This window comes from Oncorhynchus keta, chromosome 28, assembly GCF_023373465.1.
Source record: "Oncorhynchus keta strain PuntledgeMale-10-30-2019 chromosome 28, Oket_V2, whole genome shotgun sequence".
Lineage (NCBI taxonomy): Eukaryota > Metazoa > Chordata > Actinopteri > Salmoniformes > Salmonidae > Oncorhynchus > Oncorhynchus keta.
This window is the reverse complement of record NC_068448.1, coordinates 28243621-28268904: the sequence shown is the minus strand read 5'-3', so window position 1 is coordinate 28268904 and position 25284 is coordinate 28243621. Positions and strand designations below refer to the sequence as shown.

Sequence of the window (25284 nt, the reverse complement as noted above, 5' to 3'; positions counted from 1 at the left end):
CAATTTTGAAAAACAAAAACAAATAGTTCAATAGATAAGTGTAATAAGACACCATTGAGACAGAATGATCAATAGCCGTTTAATCATGACAAAATACCCATTATTCAGTACAGTACATATTTTTGCTTCAAAATATTTAACCTACTTGCTCCCTACCATCGTGTTTCAGTAGCATCACCATTTATTCAATTTTTTTTGGTTTGGTTAAGTCGTCAACCTTCCTGGTCCTTTGCTTGAGGTGTTTTAACTTTACAAGCATCTGCCTCGGGGGTGACAGGGATTTCAGGGTCCACTGCTTCCTTGGCAGCTGTAGTTTCAGTCGCCTCAGATTCCTTGGACACAACCGTTGCAGGGACCTCAGCTGCAGTTTCTGTGTCAACCTTTGCTGTAGTGGCCTCTGTGTTCTGGGCTACAGGGGTTACTGTGGCCTCTGTCTCCTTGGTTACAGGGGTCTCAGTTTCCTGGGCAACAGAGGTTGCTGTGGTCTTAGTTTCAGAATCAGAGGCCTCCGCGACAACGGGGGTGGCCGCAGCCCCCGCGACAGCGGGGGTGGCCGCTGCCTCTGTCTCCTGGGCAACAGGAACTGCTGTGGCCTCCGACTCTACTGCAATGGCTTCTGAATACTTGACTGCTTCTGCAGCATCCAACTCTTGGGTGGTTTTAGTTTGAGCTGGTTCTTCTTTAATGATAGGGGCTGTGTCTACAAGTACCTCTGCTTCTGTGTCCTTGGGTACAGACACCTCTGCTGTCACATAGACCTCTACCTTAGTCACTGCTACAGTCTCTGGAACAAGAGATGCTGTAGCCTTTTCGGGCACATCCTTGATTATTTCTACCTCCTGCACCAATGGTATATCAGTAGCAGTTTCCACAGGATCCTCCACCACTTCTGCCTCCTTGAGTGCTGGAAATGCTGCAACAGTCTCAGTGACAATGGGGGTAACACCCTCTGCCTCGTTAACTAGGGTAACTGCCTCCTCAATAATGGCAGCTGCCTCGTTAACCTTCACTGGCTCAGCTTCCGCTGCGGCCTGAGCGTTCGAGATGATGGCCTCCATGACAGGGAGCACCACTTGGATGGTGGGGACTGAATCCAGGGCCTGTGGTACAGCCTCTTGCACCAGTGTGAATCCTATTACACTCGCTGCTGCCGCCTCCTTTGGCACCACCACTCTGTGCTTACCCGCACTTTCCGCGCCCCTTTCCATGTGGAGCCAGTCCATTTTTTGCGCATGCTGACGGACAGCGTCGTCAACACGCGCATCGATCATAGCTTCTGTCAAGACGCCGTCTTCTGAGGAGTATGCAGCAGCCTGATGAGAAAACAGGGATTGAATGTTATCCTGTGTCCCATTATCTAAAGACAACTAACTGGACAGGTCACATGTACTAACCTGCCAGGCCACACCCAGTTTAGAGATCTCACGGCCCGACATGCCCTCTGCACGAATTGCAATGTTCGAACACTTCTGGCCATAGTCAAACTGGGCCAACTTCATTCTCCTGCAAGGGGATATATGTTAGTGAAATAAACCTTCAACTCAACACACTATTGTTTCGTCAGAGCAGTCATTAGTTGAAAAATACATCTACTGAATATTGATTGTAGAGATTACCCAAATCATTATGCCACATAGATAGTGGCATTGTAGTACAAGTGGAGAATAGTGTACTCACTGTCTCCCTAATGTGGCAGGCTCCAGTACAAATCTGTCAAAGTACAGGCGCACCAGTCTCTCCCTCTCCTCCAGCCCAGGCAAGGCAAAGTTTACAATCTCATCAATACGGTCGTTGATGGCCCAGTCAAACTGCTCAGGCTGGTTACTGGCCAACACTAGCATAAACCTGGGGAGAGAGACCATGATATTTTTAGTCAAGTCAACCTTTTCATGTACTTTCTCAAAACTCAAATAATATACATAGGAAAAAAATCACTATGGTAACTTGCCAGTGTAAAATCACTTAAAATGAACATAGTTTTTTATTTAGGTTGGTACCAACTTGTTGCTCTGCTCTCCAGTGCGATAAAGGAATGCGTTAAGGGTGGATCTGAGGTCCTCACTGATTGTCTCCTGCAATAAAGTCATTGATGTGATCAAAATAGCCGACATGTTGACTCTTGAAAACAGAACATGTGCTTAGTTCTGTTACTGGACTCACTGTGGATCTCTTGCGTAAGAATGCATCTGCTTCATCTACAAAAAGCAGGAGGCTACAGAAGTTGAGGCAAATGAAGAGAAAGAGATTAGCAAATCTAATGGCTTTATTAGAAAACTGGTATTTTTTTATTTTTACTATTGACCCACAATGGTTATTTGAATCTGACACGCACATAGATACAGTTGTCGGAAGTTTACATACACTTCGGTTGGAGTCATTAAAACTTGTTTTTCAACCACTCCACACATTTCTTGTTAACAAACTAAAGTTTTGGCAAGTCAGTTAGAACATCTACTTTGTGCATGACACAAGTAATTTATCCATTAACTGTTTATAGACAGATTATTTAACTTATTATTCACTGTATCACAATTCCAGTGGGTCAGAAGTTTACATACACTAAGTTGACTGTGCCTTTAAACAGCTTGGAACATTTCCAGAAATTATGTCATGGCTTTAGAAGCTTCTGATAAATTATGTCAATTAGCCTTTGCCATTTGGAGGTGTACCTGTGGATGTATTTCAAGGCCTACCTTCAAATTCAGGGCCTCTTTGCTTGACATCATGGGAAAAATCTAAAGAAATCAGCCAAGACCTCAGAAAAAAATATTGTAGACCACAAGTCTGGTTCGTCTTTGGGAGAAATTTCCATACGCCTGAAGGTTCATCTGTACAAACAATAGTACGCAAGTATAAACACCATGGGACCACGCAGCCGTCATACCACTCAGGAAGGAGACACGTTCTGTCTCCTAGAGATAAACATACTTTGGTGCGAAAAGTGCAAATCAATCCCAGAACAACAGTAAAGGACCTTGTGAAGATGCTGGAGGAAACAGGTACAAAAGTGTCTATATCCACAGTAAAACAAGTCCTATATCAACATAACCTGAAAGGCCGCTCAGCAAGGAAGAAGCCACTGCTCCAAAACCGCCATAAAAAAAGCCAGACTATGGTTTGCAACTGCAGATGGGGACAAAGATCGTATTTCTTTTTTAAAATTTAATTTTACATTTTTAGAAATGTCCTCTAGTCTGATGAAACAAAAATAGAACTGTTTGGCCATAATGACCATCGTTATGTTTGGAGGAAAAAGGGGGAGGCTTGCAAGCTGAAGAACACCATCCCAACCGTGAAGCACGGGGGTGGCAGCATCATGTTGTGGGGGTGCTTTGCTGCAGGAAGGACTGGTGCACTTCACAAAATAGATGGCATCATGATGAAGTACAACTATGTGGATATATTGAAGCAACATCTCAAGACATCAGTCAGGAAGTTAAAGCTTGGTTGCAAATGGGTCTTCCAAATGGACATTGACCCCAAGCATACTTCCAAAGTTGTGGCAAAATGGCTTAAGAACAACAAAGTCAAGGTACTGGCGTGGCCATCACAAAGCCCTGCCATCAATCCTATAGAAAATTTGTGGGCAGAACTGAAAAAGCATGTGCGAGCAAGGAGGCCTAAAAACCTGACTCGGTTACACCATCTCTGTTAGGAGGAATGGGTCAAAATTCAACCGACTTATTGTGGAAAGCTTGTGGAAGGCTACCTGAAACGTTTGACCCAAGTTCAACAATTTAAAAGGCAATGCTACCAAATACTAATTGAGTATGTAAACTTCTGACCCACTGGGAATGTGATGAAATAAAGAAAAGCTGAAATAAATAATTCTCTCTCCTGTTATTCTGATATGTCACATTCTTAAAATAATGTGGTGATCCTTACTGACCTAAGACAGAGAATTTTAACTAGGATTAAATGTCAGGAATTGTGAAAAACTGAGTTTAAATGCATTTGGCTTAGGTGTATGTAAACTTCCGGCTTCAACTGCAGATGATCTTTATATACACACTACCGGTCAAAAGTTTTAGAACACCTACTCATTCAAGGGTTTTTATTTATTTATACATTGTAGAATAATAGTGAAGACAACAAAAATATGGACTCATAGAATAATTTGTAACAATAAAAGTGTTAAACAAATCCAAATAGATTTTATATTTGAGATTCTTCAAACAGGCATCCTTTGCTTTCATAACAGCTTTGCACACTCTTGGCATTCTCTCAACCAGCTTCTTGAGGAGGTCACCTGGAATGCATTTCAATTAACAGGTGTGCCTTCTTAAAAGTTAATTTGTGGAATTTCTTTCCTTCTTAATGTGTTTGAGCCAATCAGTTGTGTTGTGACAAGGTAGGGGGGAATACAGAAGATAGCCCTATTTGGTAAAAGACCAAGACCATATTATGGCAAGAACAGTTCAAATAGACAAAGAAATGACAGTCCATCATTACTTTAAGACATGAAAGTCAATCAATACGGAACATTTCAAAAACTGAAAGTTTTTTCAAGCGCAGTTGCAAAGCCATCAAGCCCTATGATGAATCTGGCCCTCATGAGGACTGCCATAGGAATGGAAGACCCAGAGTTACCCCTGCTGTAGAGGATACGTTCCTAGTCACCAGCCTCAGAAATTACAGCCCAAATAAATTATTCAAAGTTCAAGTAACAGACACATCTCAACATCAGCTGTTCAGATGAGACTGCGTGAATCAGGCCTTCATGGTCGAATTGCTGCAAAGAAACCACTACTAAAGGACACCAATAAGAAGAGACTTGCTTGGACCAAGAAACACAAGCAATGATAATTAGACCGGTGGAAATGTGTCCTTTGGTCCTTTGAATTGGAGATTTTTGGTTCCAACCGCCGTGTCTTTGTGAGATGCGGTGTGGGTGAACGGATGATCTCTGCATGTATTTCCCACAGTAAAGCATGGAGGAGATGTTATGATGTGGAGGTGCTTTGCTGGTGACAAGGTCTGTGATTTACTTAGAATTCAAGGCACACCATCAGCATAGCTACCACAGCATTCTGCAGCGATACGCCATCCCATCTGGTTTGGGCTTAGTGGGATGATCATTTGTTTTTCAACAGGACAATGACCAAACACAGCTCCAGGCTGTGTAAGGGTTATTTGACCAAGAAGGAGAGTGATGGAGTGCTGCATCAGATGACCTGGTCTCCACAATCACCCGACCTCAACCAAATTGAGATGGTTTGGGATGAGTTGGACCGCAAATTGAAGAAAAAGCAGCCAACAAGTGCTCAGCATATGTGGGAACTCCTTCAAGACTGTTGGAAAAGCATTCCAGGTGAAGCTGGTTGAGAGAATGCCAAGAGTGTGCAAAGCTGTCATCAAGGAAAAGGGTGGCAATTTGAAGAATCTAAAATATATTTCTATTTGTTTAACACTTTTTTGGTTACTACATGATTCCATACAGTGGCAAGAAAAAGTATGTGAACCCTTTGGAATTACCTGGATTTCTGCATAAATTGGCCATAACATTTTACATGATCTTCCATCTAAGTCAAAACAATACACAAACAGTGTGCTTAAACTAATAACAAACAAATTATTGTATTTTTCGTCTATACTGAATATATAATTTAAACATTCACAGTATATTTTGGAAAAAGCATGTGAAGCCCTAGGCTAATGACTTCTCCAAAAGATAATTGGAGTCAGGAGTCAGCTAACCTGAAGTCCAATCAATGAGACGAGATTGGAGATGTTGGTTAGAGCTGCGCTGCCCGATCAAAAACACTCACAAAATATGAGCTTGCTATTCACAAGAAGCATTGCTTGATGTGAACCATGCCTCAAACAAAAAGCTGAAAAGGGTTACAAAAGTATCCCTACAAGACTTAATGTCCATCAGTCCACGGTAAGACAAATTGTCTATAAATGGAGAAAGTTCAGTACTGTTGCTACTCTATCTAGGAGTGGCCGTACTGTAAAGATGACTGCAAGAGCACAACGCAGAATGCTCATTGAGATTAGCTAAAGACTTACAGAAATCTCTGGAACATACTAGCATCTCTGTTGACAAGTCTACGATATGTAAAACACTAAACAAGAATGGTGTTCATGGGAGGACACCACGGAAGAAGCCACCTCTGTTCTACAAAAGAATTGCTGCACGTCTGAAGTTCACAAAGGAGCACCTGGATATTCCACAGCGCTACTGGCAAAATATTCTGCGGACAGATGAAACTACAGTTGAGTTGTTTGGAAGGAACACACACAACACTGTGTGGAGTAAAAAAAGACAGCACACCAACATCAAAACCTCATCCCAACTGTAAAGCATGGTGGAGGGAGCATCAGGGCCTGGACAGCTTGCTATCAGTCTGATTTCCCAAGTTTATCAAGACATTTTGCAGGAGAATGTAAGGCCATTTGAAGCTCAACAGGACATCACCTAGAAGTTCGGTGATGCAACAAGACAATGACCCAAAACACAGAAGTAAATCAACAACAGAAGGCTTCCACAGAAGAAAATACGCCTTTTGAAGTGGACCTTTTGAAGTGGTCCTGACCTCAACCCGAATGAGATGCTGTTGCATGACCTCAAGAGAGCAGTTCACACCAGACATTCCAAGAATATTGCTGAACTGAAAAAGTTTTGTAAAGAGGAATGGTCCAAAATTCCTTCTGACCGTTGTGCAGGTCTGATCCACAACTACAGAAAATGCCAAAAGGAGGGTCAACCAGTTATTAAATCCAAGGGTTCACATACTTTCCCCACCCTGAAACTGTGAATGTTTACACGGTGTGTTCAATAAAGCCATAAAAACGTATAATTGTTTGTGTTATTAGTTTAAGCAGATTGTGTTTGTCTATTGTTATGACTTAGATGTTTTGACATTGACAAATTGTATGACCAATTTATGCAGAAATCCACATAACTCCAAAGGGTTCACATACTTTTGCTTGCCACTATATTTGTTTGTTTATAGTTTTGATATCTTCACTACTATTATACAATGTAGAAAATAGTAAAATTAAAGAAAAACCCTTGAATGAGTAGGTGCTCTAAAAACCTTTGACAGGTAGTGTATGGCTCTGATTTTACATAAATACCCATAAGATTTGTGCCAAAGAGGATCTGTACATTTAATTTTGGACATTTAACACAACACAGTGAATCAATGTCCTACCCGCGCTGGCTTGTACTGGCCCAGTCAAAGACCTTGTGCATGGCCGTCACGCCGTCACGGCCCATAGGGGCTACATCTCCACCTGTCATGATGGCGTAATCCATCCCAGAATGGAGGGCCAGTTTCTGCAGGGCAATGTAACAGACCATCATTCAGTAAAATAGTGGATGCAGCAACTATTGGCTATGGACAGCTCGTGACGACTGTACTATACACACCGGTGTAAAGTTAATAGCAAAACATTATTTTTCAGTTTTGCCACCCTGCACCTAACCAATACAATTTTGAAAAATGTTGAAATGTTTTCCTTATTCTAGTAAAGTACATGTTAAACTATACTAACATGTATAGTGCATGCCATGTAATACCTTGGCAAAGAGGGTCTTGCCAGTCCCAGGGGGTCCATACATAAGGATGTTTCTATAGAGCCCCTTATTCTGTCGAGTGTTACGAGTCGCAATGGCAATGTCCCGCACACGCTCCTCCAGGGATGGCTACACAACAGAGAGGGGAGGGAAGAGAGAGAGGGCAGGAGAAATGTCAACTTAAGGGTGGTCAACTAACTTTAGCAGTGACATCAGTGTGTAGGGATATCTGCTTTTATTGTAATGTAAAGAATTATTCCATGCTGTGTATGGAACAATACTGAATGTACACTGTGTACTTACACTAAGAACTACTCCCTCCAGAGCATCCTGTGGTCTACTTCTCAGACGCTTCGTTGTCTGAAGGTAGAAAAGAATTCAGAGTTCACATACATACAGTTAAACAATTCATACATGTATTATAATACAGTTAATATGATATTCAACCTAGTGCATTCTGTAGGTTGAATTCCCAAGTCGGAGTTCCTGAGCGCTCTGGAGCAGGTTTTCATCAAAGATCTCTCTGTGCTTTGCTCCGTTGATCATTCCCTCGATCCTGACCAGCTTCACAGTCCCTGCTGCTGCAGCATGATGCTGCCACCACCATGCTTCACCGTAGGGGGTGTCAGGTTTCCTCCAGACAGGACGCTTGGCATTCAGGCCAAAGAGTTTGATCTTGGTTTCATCAGACCAGAGAATCTTGTTTCTCATGGTCAGAGTCCTTTAGGTGCCTTTTGGCAATCTCCAAGTGGGCTGTCATGTGCCTTTTACTGAGGAGTGGCTTCAATTCGGCCACTCTACCATAAAGGCCGGATTGGTGGAGTTCTGCAGAGATGGTTGTCCTTCTGGAACGTTCTCCCATCTCCACAGATAAACTCTGGAGCTCTGTCAGAGTGACCATTGGGTTCTCCCCTAATTGCTCAGTTTGGCCGGGCGGCCAACTCTATGAAAATTCTTGCTGGTTCCAAACTTTTTCCATTTAAGAATGATGGAGGCCACCGTGTTCCTGGGAACCCTCAATGCTGCAGAAATGTTTTGGTACACTTCCCCAAATCTGTGCCGAGACACAATCCAGTCTATGGGCTCTACGGAGAATTCCTTCGACCTCATGGCTTGGTTTTTGCTCCGACATGCACTGGCAACTGTGGGATCTTATATAGAGTGTGTCTTTCCAAATCATGTCCAATCAATTGACTTTACAACAAGTGGACACAAATCAAATTGTAGAAACATCTCAAGGATGATCAATGGAAACAGGATGCACCTGAGCACAATTTCGAGTCTCATAGCAAAGGGGTTGAATACTTATGTAAATATGGTGTTTCTGTTTTACTTTTAATACATTTTGCCCAAAATTCTAAAAACCTGTTTTCGCTTTGTCATTATGGTGTGTCATGTGTAGATTGACGAGGGAAAAAAGTAATTTAATCCATTTTAGAATAAGGCTGTAACATAACAAAATGTAGAAAAAGTCAAGGGGTCTGAATATTTTCTGAATTCACTGTATAATGGGCATCATTTTAACTACTGAACAGAAATATAAACGCAACATGTAAAGTGTTGGTCTCATGAGCTCCATATACACAAAAAGCTTATTCTCTCAAATTTTGAGCACATTTGTTTACATCCCTGTTAGTGAGCATTTGTCCTTTGCCCAGATAATCCATCCACCTGACAGTTGTGGCATATCAAGAAGCTGATTAAACAGCATGATCAGTACACAGGTGCACCTTGTGCACCTTGTGCTGGGGACAATAAAAGGCCACTCTAAAATGTGCAGTTCTCTCACACAACACAATGCCACAAATGTCTCAACCAGAGCTGTTGCCAGATTATTGTATTTTAATTTATCTACCATAAACCGCCTCCAACGTCATTTTAGAGAACTTGTCAGTAGGTCCGACCGGCTTAAAAACCACAGACCACGTGTAACCACGCCAGCCCAGGACCTCCACATCCGGATTTTTCACCCGAGGGATCGTCTGAGACAAGCCACCTGGACAGCTGATGAAACAGAAGACAGAAGAATCTCTGCACAACCTATCAGAAACCGTCTCAGGGAAACTCATCTGCGTCCCCATTGTCCTCAACAGGGTCTTGACCAGACTACAGTTTGGCGTCATAACCGATATCTGTGTCAAAATGCTCACCTGCGATGGCCACTGACACACTGAAGAAGTGTGCTCTTTATGGATGAATCCTGGTTTCAAATGTACCGGGCAGATGGCAGACAACGTGTATAGCATTGTGTATGCGAGCGGGTTTGCTGATGTCAACGTTGTGAACAGAGTGCCCCCCATGGTGGCAGTGGGGTTATAGTATGGGCAGGCATAAGATCCGGACAACGAACACAATTGCATTTTATTGATGGCAATTTGAATGCACAGAGATACTGTGACAAGATCCTGAAGCCCATTGTCGTACCATTCATTCGTCGCCATCACTTCATGTTTCAGGAAGATCATGCACAGCCCCATGTCACAAGGATCTGTACACAATTCATGGAAGCTGAAAATGTCCCAGTTCTTCCATGACCTGCATACTCACCAGACATGTCACCCATTGACCATGTTTGGTATGCTCTGGATCGACGTGTACAACAGCATTTTCCAGTTCCCGCCAATATCCCACAACTTTGCACAGCCATTAAAAAAGTGGGACAACATTGCACAGCCCACAGTCAACAGCCTGATCAACTCTATGTGAAGGAGATGTGTCGTGTTACATGAGGCAAATGGCGGTCACACCAGATATGGACTGGTTCTCTGATCCACGCTCCTACCTTTTTAGTTAAGGTACGTGACCAACAGAAGCATATTTGTATTCCCAGTCATGTGAAATCCAAAGACCAGGGTCAATTGACTGATTTCCTAATATGAACTGTAACTCTGTAAAATCCTTGAAATTGTTGCATGTTGTGTTTATATTTTTGTTCAGTGCACTTCAAAGAGCAGGGACAACAAATATCCCATATCAATTTGTTATGTCCTGAAAGGGAAATATTTTATCTCGTCTTTAGATACCTTAACAGGGTGTTTGATGGCCTCGGCAACAGTGATTCTGGAGGTCTCTCGAACCAGCGAAGGCTTTCCCAGACGAGCCTCTATGTAGCGCCCAATCACCCCGGTGGCGTTCCGCGCTGAATACACCCCTACTGCCAGCAGTGTGAACCCAGCCACCTGCAGGGCATTCACCAAACAGTGTGTGTCAATGACTCAGATATGGTAAGCAACCACAATGTGAAATTCAAGCTATATCGCAGCTTGTACGGTGAAAGTGTGATAGAAGATTGGTAGTAAGGGGGAGACTTTTTACTGTGGCAGTGAGTTTATCCCAGTCGGACACAAAGGCATGGAACCCTTCCCCAAAGACTGCTCCTGCAGTCCTGAGAGAAACAAAAACATAATTATTACAGTGACTGCTCCCATTATGACTACCAAACATTCACAGCATTCCTGGGTTCTTATCCAAACATAACAGAATACTGGCTGATCAAATTAAATGTATTACATAATATGAGATGTGATAAGAATTGGAATGTATAAAGCTCTTTACAACTGATTGTCTTCCACAGCCCAGTCTCAAGTTGTGACCCTCTAAAAAGTAACTGCAAGTTCAACCCGCCATTGGGCCCGACCCAATAATGGGACACTGCTGTAGAGTGTAGAACCATTTTGTCCCTTCCCAGCTCACCTGATGGACTCCAGGACCGTCTGCCTGTGTTCGGCTGCTTTAAGGCGGATCTGTTCACGGATGAGGTCCGCATTCTCCCGCTCTACCTTGGCACGAGCTGCAGACTCTGCCTCTACACGAAGCAATTCGTTCTTGTGCCGCAAAGCCATTTCATGTTCAATAGTGGCTAAGTAAGAGAGTGGAACTAAAGTAAGTTCAAATATGTTTTTGACTGAGTCTGCTATTAGTAAACATACTGTGGGACTGATTTACAAAGCATTTGCACCAGTTTCTGTCAGAAGAGAACTACAGATATACTCTAAACCAGGTGTAGACAACCGCAGGCTTTTTTATTTTATTTACTGACCCGGAAGGCCAGCTTGGTTGAACTGATCAATTAGCTCAGTTGGTCAGGTGTGATGCCTAGACGGAACAAAATCTGGCAGTACCTGTGGCACTCCAGGAACAGAGTTGCCTACCCCTGCTGTAAACAATGACAAAAACATGAAACGGTCTCAGTTCACTATTCTTCATGTTTCATTTTCCTTGATGAAGAACAGGTGCAAATGCTTAGTAAACCTTCTCCTGTGTGTCATAATGACATGGAGAATTTTCCTGCACCTTTTCGCATAGCCTCCTGCTTTGTTACTGATTCCTCTTGCTGGCGCAAGTTCTCCTCATTGAGGGCTTGCTGCAAATACAAAACACATGCTGAACATACACTTAGCCATATTTCTCATTCTTGTCCTTTTTTTATCAGCATGGGTCCCAATCGGGTTTCTTTTTGTGTTTCTCTATAGCTATGGCTGAGATTCAACAGAAATCAGAACAGAGAGCTTACCTGCTGCCTGACTTGATCATCATATCTCTGTCTGGCAAGTTTGTCTTGATACTGTGCCCTCTAGAGGAAATAAGACAGAAAACACATTTGCACCATTTGAAGCATGAGTCAACATTAAGGATGCAATACAATAAAGACAAATAATGTACATTATCCCCATAACAACATACTTAGCGCAACACTAGATTTATTCACACTTGACTGGTAAAATTACATCAGCGGAATGTAGTCGAGGACTATTTGTCAGCAACTCTCAACCACTCCCATACCGCTTGATTTTGCTTGGTCTCCTCTGTCAGTGTTTTCCGCCTTTCCTCGGCCTGGAGACGGATCTGTTCCCCCTTCAGCTGCTCCAAGGCTGCTTCATATTCCTGTTAGTGAATGGGATTAAAGCATATTTTCAGAGAGGAATAGGTAGTAAGTTTGAAGGCCAGAGAACTGTTATACTTAAACCCTAATCTCATTATTCCGAGCATCATAGATGCCAAGTATATGGACCCAAAGAGAAAAGTCAAGGGAGGATTGAGAGAAAGTGGATGAATATATAGAAATGGGAACCCATGTGTTCCCATTTTGAAATGTAGGTGACAGTACCGGAATGTCTAGGACAGGGAAGATCATAAGGCAATAGTGGATAACACTTGATTTCTTCTACAAAAACAAATGCTGCAGCTAAATAGAAGGCTGACACTTGGAAACTAAAAGTAAAAAGCATGAGCTAATGCACACCCATAAATGTTTGTAGCAGTAGACTAGGTAAACTGTATTTTTTTTTTTATCAGAAAATTGCACACTTGTTATGCTCCCAACATTTCAATGGGTAAACCTAATAACCAGACATTTGAAAGTGTCCCACCTTCACTTTACTCTGATGCTCCAGCTGTACCGATTGCTCCTGCATGCGAGCCAGATCAAGCGCCTCTTTCGCATGGCCTATAGAGTTGAGGTGGAAACAAAATTAAGACATTTCAATGTCAATTGGTCACTTGATAATATGAGTTTAAATGTTCACTTGGGGAACAGGATAAATTATTTAACATTAATTGCCATTAATTCACAAATAATACCACTTTCACTGTCATGGCATACATAAGCATGCGCCAAACTGACTTTCATGGTTAATTATAAACTGGGTGGTTCGATCCCTGAATGCTGATTGGCTGACAGACGTGGTAGATCAGACCATATACCACAGGTAAAACATGTATTTTTACTTATCTAATTACGTTGGTAACCAGTTTATAATAGCAACAAGGCACCTTGGGGGTTTGTGGTATATGGCCAACATACCACGGCTAAGGTCTGTGTCCAGGCAAAAAACAGCCCGTTGCCGTGGTATTTTGGCCATATACCACACTCCCTCGTGCCTTACTGCTTACATTTATAACCCCATATATGCAACAGCAGGTCATACGTCTATGCAGGCCATGTGCTCTCTTGCAAACATCGAACGGGAATGTTATCTTGAATAAGTGGCAGGTCAGACAACATCCCCATGAAGAACACTTTGTTCTTTCGATCACTGTCACGCCCACCAAAGCCTGTTGCAGACAGTCTTTGTTGATACAGTCGAGTCCAGTTCATTACATACTTTCTATAGTTGATTCATGTTAAATTGATACTTTGTTGCAGTTGTCAGAACGGTTAATTGCTCATATTCTGCAACGATATCGTGCAGTTGCATGCGATACTGAACTTCCGACAAGAACAAGAAGCTTTAACAAATGACATGACAATGTGATAACTATTGTACGAACGTGATCTGTCAAGTTCCCTCGCAGATTTTGCGGCTCGTTCAAGCCCGGTCGGGTCGAAGTTACTCCATTTGTCCTTGGGCTTCTCTCCGAACGATTTATCAGAAGATCCCCCTTCTCCTTCAGTGGTCTCTGCTTCATCTGTCGGGGGTTTGCTGGACCCCCTTCCCCAGCCGAAGAGCCACGACATGATTACTCAAATGGATTCGTCTTCTAACTCCCCGTGCTGCAGTGGACTGAAGGGTCCAGTTTCTTCTACCGCCACTATTATACACAGGACCCTAAACACCACTATAGCTCCATGTGTGTCGGGTAGACTCTTCCACGCAAGCGCGACGTGTGGTGGGCAGGACTATATATAAAATACTGCATCCTTATTGGTTACTACACTGACGAGGTTCTCTCCTGCTCGACAGCATCGGATGCTGCGGTTAGCTATACATTCCAAATGACCTGGACTGCCTGAGTGTCCATTGCGCACATCACATTTTGAATAGATTAGGGACAACTTCAAAATGATGCCCCCCCAAAAATCAGGAAGCATAATAGAACACACTACCTATGTTAACCAACATTGCATTACACAAAAACATCAAGTACCATTCAAAGAAAAATATAAATGGTAGACGATACCATACAAGGACATTGCCAGGTGCATGAAAGCCACCCAGTCCTCAAATTGCTAGACTAATTTCTAAACTTTTATCAGAGAAATTAAGCCTTGCATACACTTTCCAGAGTGTGAGCTAGATAGTAGGCAATTGGCATAACAGTCAAAAACGTATTATGCATTGGATAGATGTACATTTTATCATCCACCTTGCAAAACAGTCACTTGTGCTCCAGCCAAGCAGTAACACACCTGATTCTACAAATCCAACCCAAGACCCCAACAAAAATCTGTTTTTCATTGATCTGACTTTCATCAATCTGCATGTCCAGCCCTTAGATATTGACTCGCAATTAAGTGTTTTACCATTTTATTTTCAGGACAAACAGGGCTACAAATAGAACACAAAGCACTTTGACATAAACAGTTGCATTCATACATTTTATTGACAAATGTCAATACAATTAATAAGGTCCGCCAAAGCAAAAACCTGGTGAAAATGAATTTATATGAATGTTGTAAGTACAAAACACTTTTACTCACTGGGAAACAAATATCCAACTAGTCAGTGACAACTGTGTGGAGTTTGCGACAGCAACTATGTGAGCTTATTACAGCATTATATACACAATGTCCTGGGATTTCCTATGATATTCAATAACCCCTTTACCTTCCAGCGAGTCTTGTGTAACTTGTGAGCGTCATAGAGCAAAACATTTTATATGTGCGGGTTCACGAGAGTCTCAGATTTTCATAGATAGGTTTGTTGCTCAAACCATTCAGACACTGCTGACGTTTCTGTCAAAAGACCCAGCCCCGGGCCCTTCGGTATCGGCCCTTGTCTTACAAACACCGTTTTAACTCAGCCCCCTTTAATCACACAGATTAATGGTTGGTATCTATGGATGCAAACAATGTTTAACCCATAACAATATAACCATGTCTAATTCTACAAAGCTATATGAAATAGTTTTAAGAAGGTCCTACCAAGGTACATTTTGTTATTTGATTTAGAATTTTAAGACCCTTTGAAGTGTCAATATATTAAATATTAAACCATTATTTTTGGCCTAACTGCTATTGGCCCATTCAAACGCATTGAATAACAGATTCATTACATGGAACAGGAAGTTTGTTCTGAAGTGTTTGCCCTATATCTGAGAGATATATATTCAGGATTAATTATTTTTTTTTTTTAACATGTATTTAACCCCTTATTTTGGCCCCGAACAGTCTCCATATATACTTCCATTCATTTTTTAAAATGGTACCAAAGGACCTTCAGACGAATCTTGTAAGGCCTGTGGGCATCCTAGAGCAACACAACCGACATGTACATGTTGTGGGATTGGTAGAGCAAAACGGAGAACACCATCTTGTGTGTGGTTCGGGCTACTTTTTATTTATTATTTATTTAACCTTTATTTAACTAGGGAAGTCAGTTAAAACTTCTTAGGGCTGCAATCCCGTTAACGGGATCGATATGACAACAGCCAGTGAAAGTGCAGGGCACCAAATTCAAAACAACAGAAATCTCACAATTAAAATTCCTCAAACATACATGTATTTTATACCGTATTAAAGGTAATCTTGTTGTTAATCCCACCACAGTGTCCGATTTCAAATAGGCTTTACAGCGAAAGCGCCACAAACGATTATGTTAGGTCACCACCAACTCACAGAAAAATTCTGCCAATTTTCCAGCCAAAGAGAGGAGTCACAAAAAGCACAAATAGAGATAAAATGTATCACTAACCTTTGATGATCTTCATCAGATGACACTCATAGGACTTCATGTTACACAATACATGTATGTTTTGTATGATAAAGTTCATATTTATATAAAAAAATCTCAGTATACATTGGCCGCGTTACATTCACTAGTTCCAAAAACATCCGGTGATATTGCAGAGAGCCACATAATTTTACAGAAATACTCATTATAAATATCGATATATACAATTGTTAGACATGGAAATATAGATATACCTCTCCTTAATGCAACCGCTGTGTCAGATTTCAAAAACACTTTACGGAAAAAGCAAACCATGCAATAATCTGAGACGGCGCTCAGAAAATAAATAAAATTATCTGCCATGTTGGAGTCAAAAGAAATCAGAAACCACATTATAAATATTCACTTACCTTTGAATATCTTCATCAGAATGCACTCCCAGGTATCCTAGTTCCACAATAAATGCTTGATTTGTTCGATAATGTCCATTATTTATGTCCAAGTAGCTACTTTTGTTAGCGCTTTTAACCTCTTGAACCTATGGGGGCGCTGTGTCATTATTGGATAAAAAGACGTGCCCGTTTTAAGCGCAATATTTTGTCACCAAAAGATGCTCGACTATGCATGGAATTGACAGCCTTGGAAAGACAAAACTCTGACGTCTCCAAAACTGCAAAGATATTATCTGTGAGTCCCCCAGAACTAATGCAACAGGCGTTTCATACAGGAAATGCCCCAGATTCTGTAGGCGCTGTGTTCCAATGTCTCCTTATATGGCTGTGAATGCGCCAGGAATGAGCCCACGCTTTCTGTCTATTCCCTGAGGTGTCTGCAGCATTGTGACGTGTTTGTAGGCATATCATTGGAAGATTGACCATAAGAGACTACATTTACCTGGTGTCCCGCCCGGTGTCCTGTGTGCGTAATCTGTAGGTCCATGCGCGTTCCATTTCTTCAGAAGAGAAAGTAAAAATCCACCATGGCAGTTATCGTCGATAGATATGTGAAAAACACCTTGAGGATTGATTCTAAACATCGGTTTGCCATGTTTCTGTCGATATTATGGAGGTAATTTGGAAAAAAGTTCGCGTTTTAACAACTTTTTTTTTCCTTACCCAAACGTGATTTTTATTTTTATTTATTTTACCTTTATTTAACCAGGCAAGTCAGTTAAGAACACATTCTTATTTTCAATGACGGCCTGGGAACAGTGGGTTAACTGCCTGTTCAGGGGCAGAACGACAGATTTGTACCTTGTCAGCTTGTCAGTGATGAACAAAACGGAGCGATTAGTCGACACAAATAATATTTTTTGTAAAAACTGAACATTTGCTATCTAACAGAGTCTCCTCATTGAAAACATCTGAAGTTCTTCAAAGGTAAATGATTTTATTTGAATGCTTTTATGGCTTTTGTGGAAAATGTTGCATGCTGAAATAGAGGCATAATCCAATGCTAGGCTAATACTAATACTAATACTGTTACACAAATGCTTGTTTAGCTATGGTTCAAAAGCATATTTTGAAAATCTGAGATGACAGTGTTGTTAACAAAAGGCTAAGCTTGAGAGCAAATAGATTAATTTAATTTCATTTGCGATTTTCATGAATAGTTAACGTTGTGTTATGCTAATGAGCTTGCGGATAGATTTACACAATCCTGGATACAGGTTTTTTTTCGTAGCTAAATGTGACGCAGAAAACGGAGCGATTTGTCCTAAACAAATAATCTTTCAGGTTCAAACTGAACATTTGCTATATGAGAGTCTCCTCATTGAAAACATCCGAAGTTCTTCAAAGGTAAATTATTTTATTTGAATGCTTTTATGGTTTTTGTGGAAAATGTTGCATGCTGAAATAGAGGCATAATCCAATGCTAGGCTATCAATACTGTTACACAAATGCTTGTTTAGCTATGGTTCAAAAGCATATTTTGAAAATCTGAGATGACAGTGTTGTTAACAAAAGGCTAAGCTTGAGAGCAAATAGATTAATTTAATTTAATTTGCGATTTTCATGAATAGTTAACGTTGCGTTATGGTAATGAGCTTGAGGCTGTAGTCACGATACCGGATCCGGGATGGCTCGACGCAAGAAGTTAATACACAAATCCAAACACTCGTGCAGGTCCATCTGAACATCGGACGAAAACTTCAAAAAGTTATATTACAGGTCGAAGAAACTTGTCAAACTAAGTATAGAATCAATCTTTAGGATGTTGTTATCATAAATCTTCAATAAAGTTCCAACCGGAGAATTCCTGTCTGTAGAGAAGCTATCATGTGAAATGCGCGTGACCAGGACCTGGCTCTCTGCCAGACCACTGACTCAAAGAGCTCCCATCCGGCTCCACAACACAGTAGAAGCTGTGTTTCTAAAGACGGCTGACATCTAGTGGAAGCCCTAGGAAGTGAAACTTTATCCATATCCCACTGTGTATTCAATAGGGACTGGGTTGAAAATCGACCAACCTCAGATTTCCCACTTCCTGTTTGGATTTCTTCTCAGGTTTTTGCATGCCATATGAGTTCTGTTATACTCACAGACATCATTCAAACAGTTTTAGAAACGTCAGAGTGTTTTCTATCCAATACTACTAATACTATGCATATATTGACAACTGGGACTGAGGAGCAGGCCATTTACTCTGGGCACCTTTCATCCAAGCTACTCGATACTGCCACCACAGCCGTAAGAAGTTTTAAAAACAAATTCTTATTTACAATGACGGCCTACCAAACCTCTCCAGACCAGCCAGAGTGTAATGAGTATCCTTTAAGTAATCTTTATTGACAAATGGTAAGACATGGGGTGGGCACAGAATACCCATGCAGGGAGATGGTCAGATGGTTTTAATTCAACAGTAGCAACTGTATTACACCATTGTAATACAACTACATTTATTCCGCTGTCGGCCCGAGGGGATGTGGTATATATATATACCATGGCTAAGGGCTGTTCTTATGCACGAAGAAACGTGTTCTTTCTGGATTCCGTTAGAATGACTATCACAAAGAAAAGGACTGGGCAACAAGTCTTACAATTCCAACTATTGAGTCCTTCAAGATTCTGTTCTTAAGTATACAACTACCTTTTTTGACACAGCAGCAAAGCTTATTTTTTTTTGTTTTGCCTGTGCTTCAGACGTCTATATCGGTCCGCTAATACAGGACAAGTAAAGGCCCAGTGCACTACTTTTGTGAAGAAATATATTATTTTTAATTCTGATTATTCAGGGGATGCTGCAGCACACTCAGCACCCCAACTTCCCATGGCAATCCTACTAACTATGCTAATGTCCTTCTATAACCGAACCCTGTATAAGCAATTAGGCTCTGACATAATACATAGCTTTCAGTAGGCTCCTCCTGATTTTGACATAATCTGAGGTCATGCCTGAGGTGTACATCAATAAGTTATATAGGCTGGAACCCGGCATCGCTCTGTATTCGTGGTTTGCACCTGTATGGGCTGCAATATCGTGGCATTACTGAACACTTGGCCAATGGTGGAAAGTTAGGGAGAGTGTTTTTTTTTTTAAAGAAGAACATTAAGAAAAAAGGGAATGAAAAAGGGCCTATGAATGGGTATACCCCCTGCCTGCCTGGCCATGCAATGTGTTTTTACTAGTAGTCAATAGGTGCATGAATGTATGTATGGTTTATGGCATGGATTCAAATAGTAATCATATTTGGCTTATTAGACAGTTCATCTAAGGGAGAAAAAAAACACACAAACCATTTGCGAGCACAGACTGGAATATGTTCCGGGATTCATCCAATGGCATTGAGGAGTACATCACCTCAGTCATCGGCTTCATCAATAAGCGCATCGACGACGTCGTTCCCACAGTGACTGTACATACATATTCCAACCAGAAGCCATGGACTACAGACAACATCCGCATCGAGCTAAAGGCTAGAGCTGCCCCTTTCAAGGAGCAGGAGACTTATCCGGACGCTTATAAGAAATCCCGCTATGCCCTCAGACAAACCATCAAACAAGCAAAGCGTCAATACATGATTAAGATTGAATCCTACTACACTGTCTGTGATGCTCGTCGGATGTGGCAGGGCTTGAAAACTATTACAGACTACAAAGGGAAAACTAGACGCGAGCTGCCCAGTGACACGAGCCTATCAGACGAGCAAAATGCCTTTTATGCTCGCTTCGTGGCAGGCAACACTGAAGCATGCACGAGAGCACAAGCTGTTCTGGACGACTGTGTGATAACGCTCTCGCTAGCCGATGTGAACAAAACCTTTAAACAGGTAAACATTCACAAAGCCGCTGGGCCAGAAGGATTACCAGGACGTGTACTCAAAGCATGTGCGGACCAGTGTCTTCACAGACTTTTTAAACCTCTCTTTGACCGAGTCTGTAATACTTACATGTTTCAAGCAGACCAACATAGTCCCTTTGCCCAAGGAAGTGAAGGTAACCTGCCTAAATGATTACCGCCCCGTGGCACTCACGTCGGTAGCCATGAAGTGTTTTGAAAGGCTGGTCATGGCTCACATCAACAGCATCCTCCAGGACACCCTAGACCCACTCCAATTTGCATACCGCCCCAACAGATCCACAGATCTGACGCAATATCAATCGCACTCCACACTGCCCTGTCGCACCTGGACAAAAGGAACACCTATGTGAGAATGCTGTTAATTGACTGCAGCTCAGCGTTCAACACCACAGTGCCCAGGAAGCTCATCACCAAGCTAAGGACTCTGGGACTAAACACCTCCCTTTGTAACTGGATTCTGGACTTCCTGACGGGCCGCCCCCAGGTGGTAAAAGTAGGCAACAACACGTCTGCCACGCTGATCCTCAACACAGGGGCCCCTCAGGGGTGTGTACTTAGTACCCTCCAGTATTCCCTGTTCACCCACGACTGCGTGAGCCAAACACGACTCAGTGGCCAAACACGACTCCAACACCCTCATTAAGTTAGCTGACGCCACAACAGTGGTAGGCCTGATCACCCCGACAATGATGAGACTGCCTATAGGGAGGAGGTCAGAGAACTGGCAGTGTGGTGCCAGGACAACAACCTCTCCCTCAATGTGAGCTGATCGTGGACTACAGGAAAAGGAGGGCCGAACAGGCCCACATAACCATTGACGGGGCTGTAGTGGAGCGGGTCGAGCGTTTCAAGTTCCTTGGTGTCCACATCACCAACGAACTATCATGGTCCAAATATACCAAGACAGCCATGAAGAGGGTACAACAAAACCTTTTCCCCCTCAGGAGAATGAAAAGATTTGGCATGGATCCCCAAATCCTCAAAAGGTTCTACCATCGAGAGCATCACCGCCTGGTATGGCAACTGCTCGGCATCTGACCATAAGGCACTACAGAACGGCCCAGTACATCACTGGGGCCAAGCTCTCTGCCATCCAGGACCTATACAATAGGCGGTGTCAGATGAAAGCCCATAAAACTGTCAGAGACTCCAATCACCCAAGTTGTAGACTGTTATCTCTGCTACCGTACAGCAAGCGGTAATGGAGCGCAAAATCTAGGACCAAAAGGCCCCTCAACAGCTTCTACCTCCAAGCCATAAGACTGCTGAACAACAAAACAATCGCCACCGAACAATTTACATTGACACCCCCTTTTGTACACTGCTGCTACTCGCTGTTTATTATCTATGCATAGTCACATCACCCCCAACTACATGTACAAATTACCTCAACTAACCTGCACACTGACTCGGTACCGGTTCCCCCCTATTTTAGTCTACTTGGTGTGGCAGACCAGGGGGTTGGGTCAGAACATTTACACAGATCAGACAGAGTAGGATTAGCTCAGTTTCAAAGGTGTTTATCCAAATAATAGTTCAAAAGAAAATAATAGGTCTCCCTATTCGCTGGCAGTCCGGAACCTCCAGCGACAATCGACGGTCCGAAGCCTCCAGCGATGGTCGGCGGTCCGGAGCCACCAGCGACGGTTTGCTGTCCGGAGCCTCCAGTGACGGTCTACGGTCCGGAGCATCCAGCGATGATTCACGGTCCGGTTCCTCTGGCGATGACCCACAGTCCGGTTCTTCCGGCGACGAGCCACGGTCCGGTACCTCCGATGACGTGTCCACGTGCGGAGTGGGTACTTCACCCCGCACCGGAGCCTCCCCTATTGAGTCAGGTTTTACGGCTGGACTCGCACCTTGGGGGGCACTGTCACGCCCTGACCATAAAGAGCTTTTATTCTCTATGTTGGTTAGGTCAGGGTGCGATTTAAGGGTGGGTTATCTAGGTGAATTATATTTCTATGTTGGCTTAGTATGGTTCCCAATCAGAGGCAGCTGTTTATCGTCGTCTCTGATTGGGGATCATATTTAGGTAGCCATTTTCCCATTGTGCTTTGTGGGATCCTGTCTATGTATAATGCCTGTGAGCATTATATTAGCATCACGTTTCATTTGTTTGTTTTGTTCTTTAAAGTTTTCTATTCCAAAATAAAGGATGGAAACATACCACGCTGCATCTTGGTCCACTCCTTATAACGATCGTGACAATCACGATTTGAAGTACAGTTTTGCTACCTCTGTAGTCAAACAATTTTGTATAAATCGGAAATTAGCTAGGTTAAATTTGGTTATTTGAATTACCTTTTTCACATGCTTTTTAAAAGAGAGGTTGGAATCAAGTATGATGTCAAGGCACTTAAAATCAGATACAACCTGAAGCTCCTCCCCTGACACATAGACATCTGGCTCAGTAGCATCTGTTGCCCTCTTTGTGAAGAACATGCAAACAGTTTTTTTCACATTGAGATGCAAACACGAGTCACTGAGCCACTTTGTAACCTGGACCATTACAGTAATGAGTTCTTGTGCAGCTTGTTGTTTGCTCTTTGCATACACATATATCACTGTATCATCTGCATACATTTGAACTTCACACCCAGTACAGACAGAAGGCAGATCTTTAATGTACAGGCTGAACAGGAGGGGCCCCAGTATTGACCCTTGGGGCACGCCCACATCATAGCTAAGAGTGGGCGACAGCTCATTGCTCACTCTGACACACTGAGTTCTACCTTCAAGGTATGATTTCATCCATCTCAAGGCATCGTGGGAAAAGTTACAACTTGGTCAATTTTGTGATAAGAATCTCATGGTTAAGAGTATCTAAAGCCTTTCTTAGGTCCAGAAACACAGCCCTGACAGTGAGCTGTGAAAATATAACACTGTGCAGACATGCATGCAACATTCTGCATACAGTCAAATTCACTATTTGATTCAAGACTGATACTCTCTATAAGAAATGTGCTAAAGGCCATATTTTACAGTCTAAATGTAATTAATGGTAAAATTCTTGAATGGAAAATTCTATTAACATTAATGAATAACTTAAAATAAATAACTTAAATATACTTTAACCTCTTCAATTAAAATAAATTAACAACTATAGAATGAAATAATAAAATCTAGAACTAGAAAATAAGCAGCTGTAAAAATGGAAACGAAAAGCCCTGATCGTGGCGGAAAGGTCAAGTGGTCACCAAATCAATAGGTTTCTTCCACTTGGTCTTGATTTTGCACAATACATTTTTATGGCAATCCAGCCATTACTTTCAGATCTCTTATTTTCAGTCTTGTTCTCAGCCTGTTTGTGTAGTGATCCAAGAGCCATGCCATTTAACAGTTGTCACTGGCCCTTGCTCAGCCTTACTCACCAAGAGCCCAGGGCCGAGCCTTCTTGCTAGCAAAGTCACTGATCAGGTCTTTGAAATCCAGCTTTCTAGCTAACTGACTTTCAATGGACAGCATAGCAAGACTGCAAATCCTGTCCTGGGACATAGTGGGCCTCAACTATTTTAATATTTTTAAAATCAGTTTTAGCTTACTGAAAGCTCTCTCACCACCAGTCACAGGCAGTGTGCAAAATATACATAAAGCAATGCACACCTCTCCAAAAATGCTTTGCAGCTGCATCTTACAAATTGCATTCAGGAGACCAAGAGGGGACACGTTAGGGGGGAAAGTGGCAGCATATATAGTGTTCAGATGTCTTACTTCATTTTGAAACTCAGGTGTAAGATCTCTGGAATATTTAATGATCAGTGGTTGACACACAGAAAGGACTTTATCCTCACTAATCAGCCCAACTTTCAGAACAGCAGAACATTTTTCTACAATTTGCAGTGGTGTGGAACCTAGTGTCGAAGTCACTTATGTTGTCCATAGCAGTTAAAAACACTGTTCCGAAACACCATTGCTGCACTGTCCTGAGCTGTCTCCTGAGACGTCTCATCATGGAATCTCTTCCCTTTCCTTTGAAGGCTGTGTTCCTTGCTAAATTGAGGTGCAACATCCATTTGCGTAGCAATCAGTGGCGCCTCAAACAGCAGAGACTCTCATCCATCTCTAAGAGCCTGCATCTCTTCCTTTAAGGCTCTGTGTCAAATGAGATTTTTCCTGACTGGAGAATCACATTCCTGTCCTCAATTCATTGCAGTACCTGCAATTATGCCAACTGACATGTCATTCAACACAATGCTGCTCACCTTCTTCAGTTGGGAGTAGGGATGATTCAGGGGTATGGTGATGGCTGATACTGCTTCTGTTGGGCCTGGCACCAGACAGGGGCAAGGACAACCGATTTAGTATGAATATAATTTATTACATGTCGGGTTAGAGGAGCAAAATGTAAACACAGAATTTTCTGTCAAGACATTAACTAACGTTAATGTTAGGGGAGCAAAAGTAGCCCATTTCACTATGGACTAAGCTAAAAGGTTAATTCCATCACTCACGGAGTATACATCCCTTCCTTTGTCAAAAGTTGGGTGACATACTATGGCCCTTTTCTCTCTCTTGTGTCCTTTTCGTTTTTGGAAGCCAGATCTTTCTTTGGGAAGCTGAGACATGACGCTCCACCGGCACTCCTCACTCGCATTTCACTGCTAGCAAGTACAGTTCGCGCCTGGTTTGGGGGCAGGACCGAACCATTTAATGTAAATATGAGGGGGTTTGGGCCATACAGAAGCTCTCTGGCCAATAGAGGCTCTCTGGATGTTTCCTTTTTGCCAAAAACAAGACAAATAAACCGTTAGTTTTATTAGTACATTGTAAATCAAATATAATGATCGGTACATTTTTTTTCAATATAAAAATGATTAACCTAATAATTTTTTAGGGCCCCTG

General features: G+C 42.2%; 1 protein-coding gene across 2 annotated transcripts; it reads right to left on the bottom strand.

Moving 5' to 3' along the window:
* Positions 1-65: 65 nt before the first annotated feature.
* Positions 66-25030, bottom strand: LOC118360957 (ATPase family AAA domain-containing protein 3-like). Of its 2 annotated transcripts, XM_052482678.1 has the most exons (17): positions 24894-25030; positions 24645-24709; positions 12895-12971; positions 12308-12409; positions 12039-12098; positions 11819-11888; positions 11219-11384; positions 10841-10910; positions 10549-10704; positions 7829-7885; positions 7529-7654; positions 7161-7285; positions 2161-2212; positions 2002-2072; positions 1678-1845; positions 1395-1503; positions 66-1313 (listed from the first exon to the last, which is right to left on the bottom strand). In XM_052482678.1, the coding sequence occupies exons 1-17, from the start codon at positions 24902-24904 to the stop codon at positions 213-215; spliced, it is 2586 nt and encodes an 861-aa protein (XP_052338638.1). In that variant the 5' UTR covers positions 24905-25030; the 3' UTR covers positions 66-212. The 2 variants fall into 2 exon arrangements, with proteins under 2 accessions (XP_052338638.1, XP_035596460.1); XM_035740567.2 differs by lacking the exons at positions 24645-24709; positions 24894-25030 and adding an exon at positions 13796-14128.
* Positions 25031-25284: the final 254 nt, after the last annotated feature.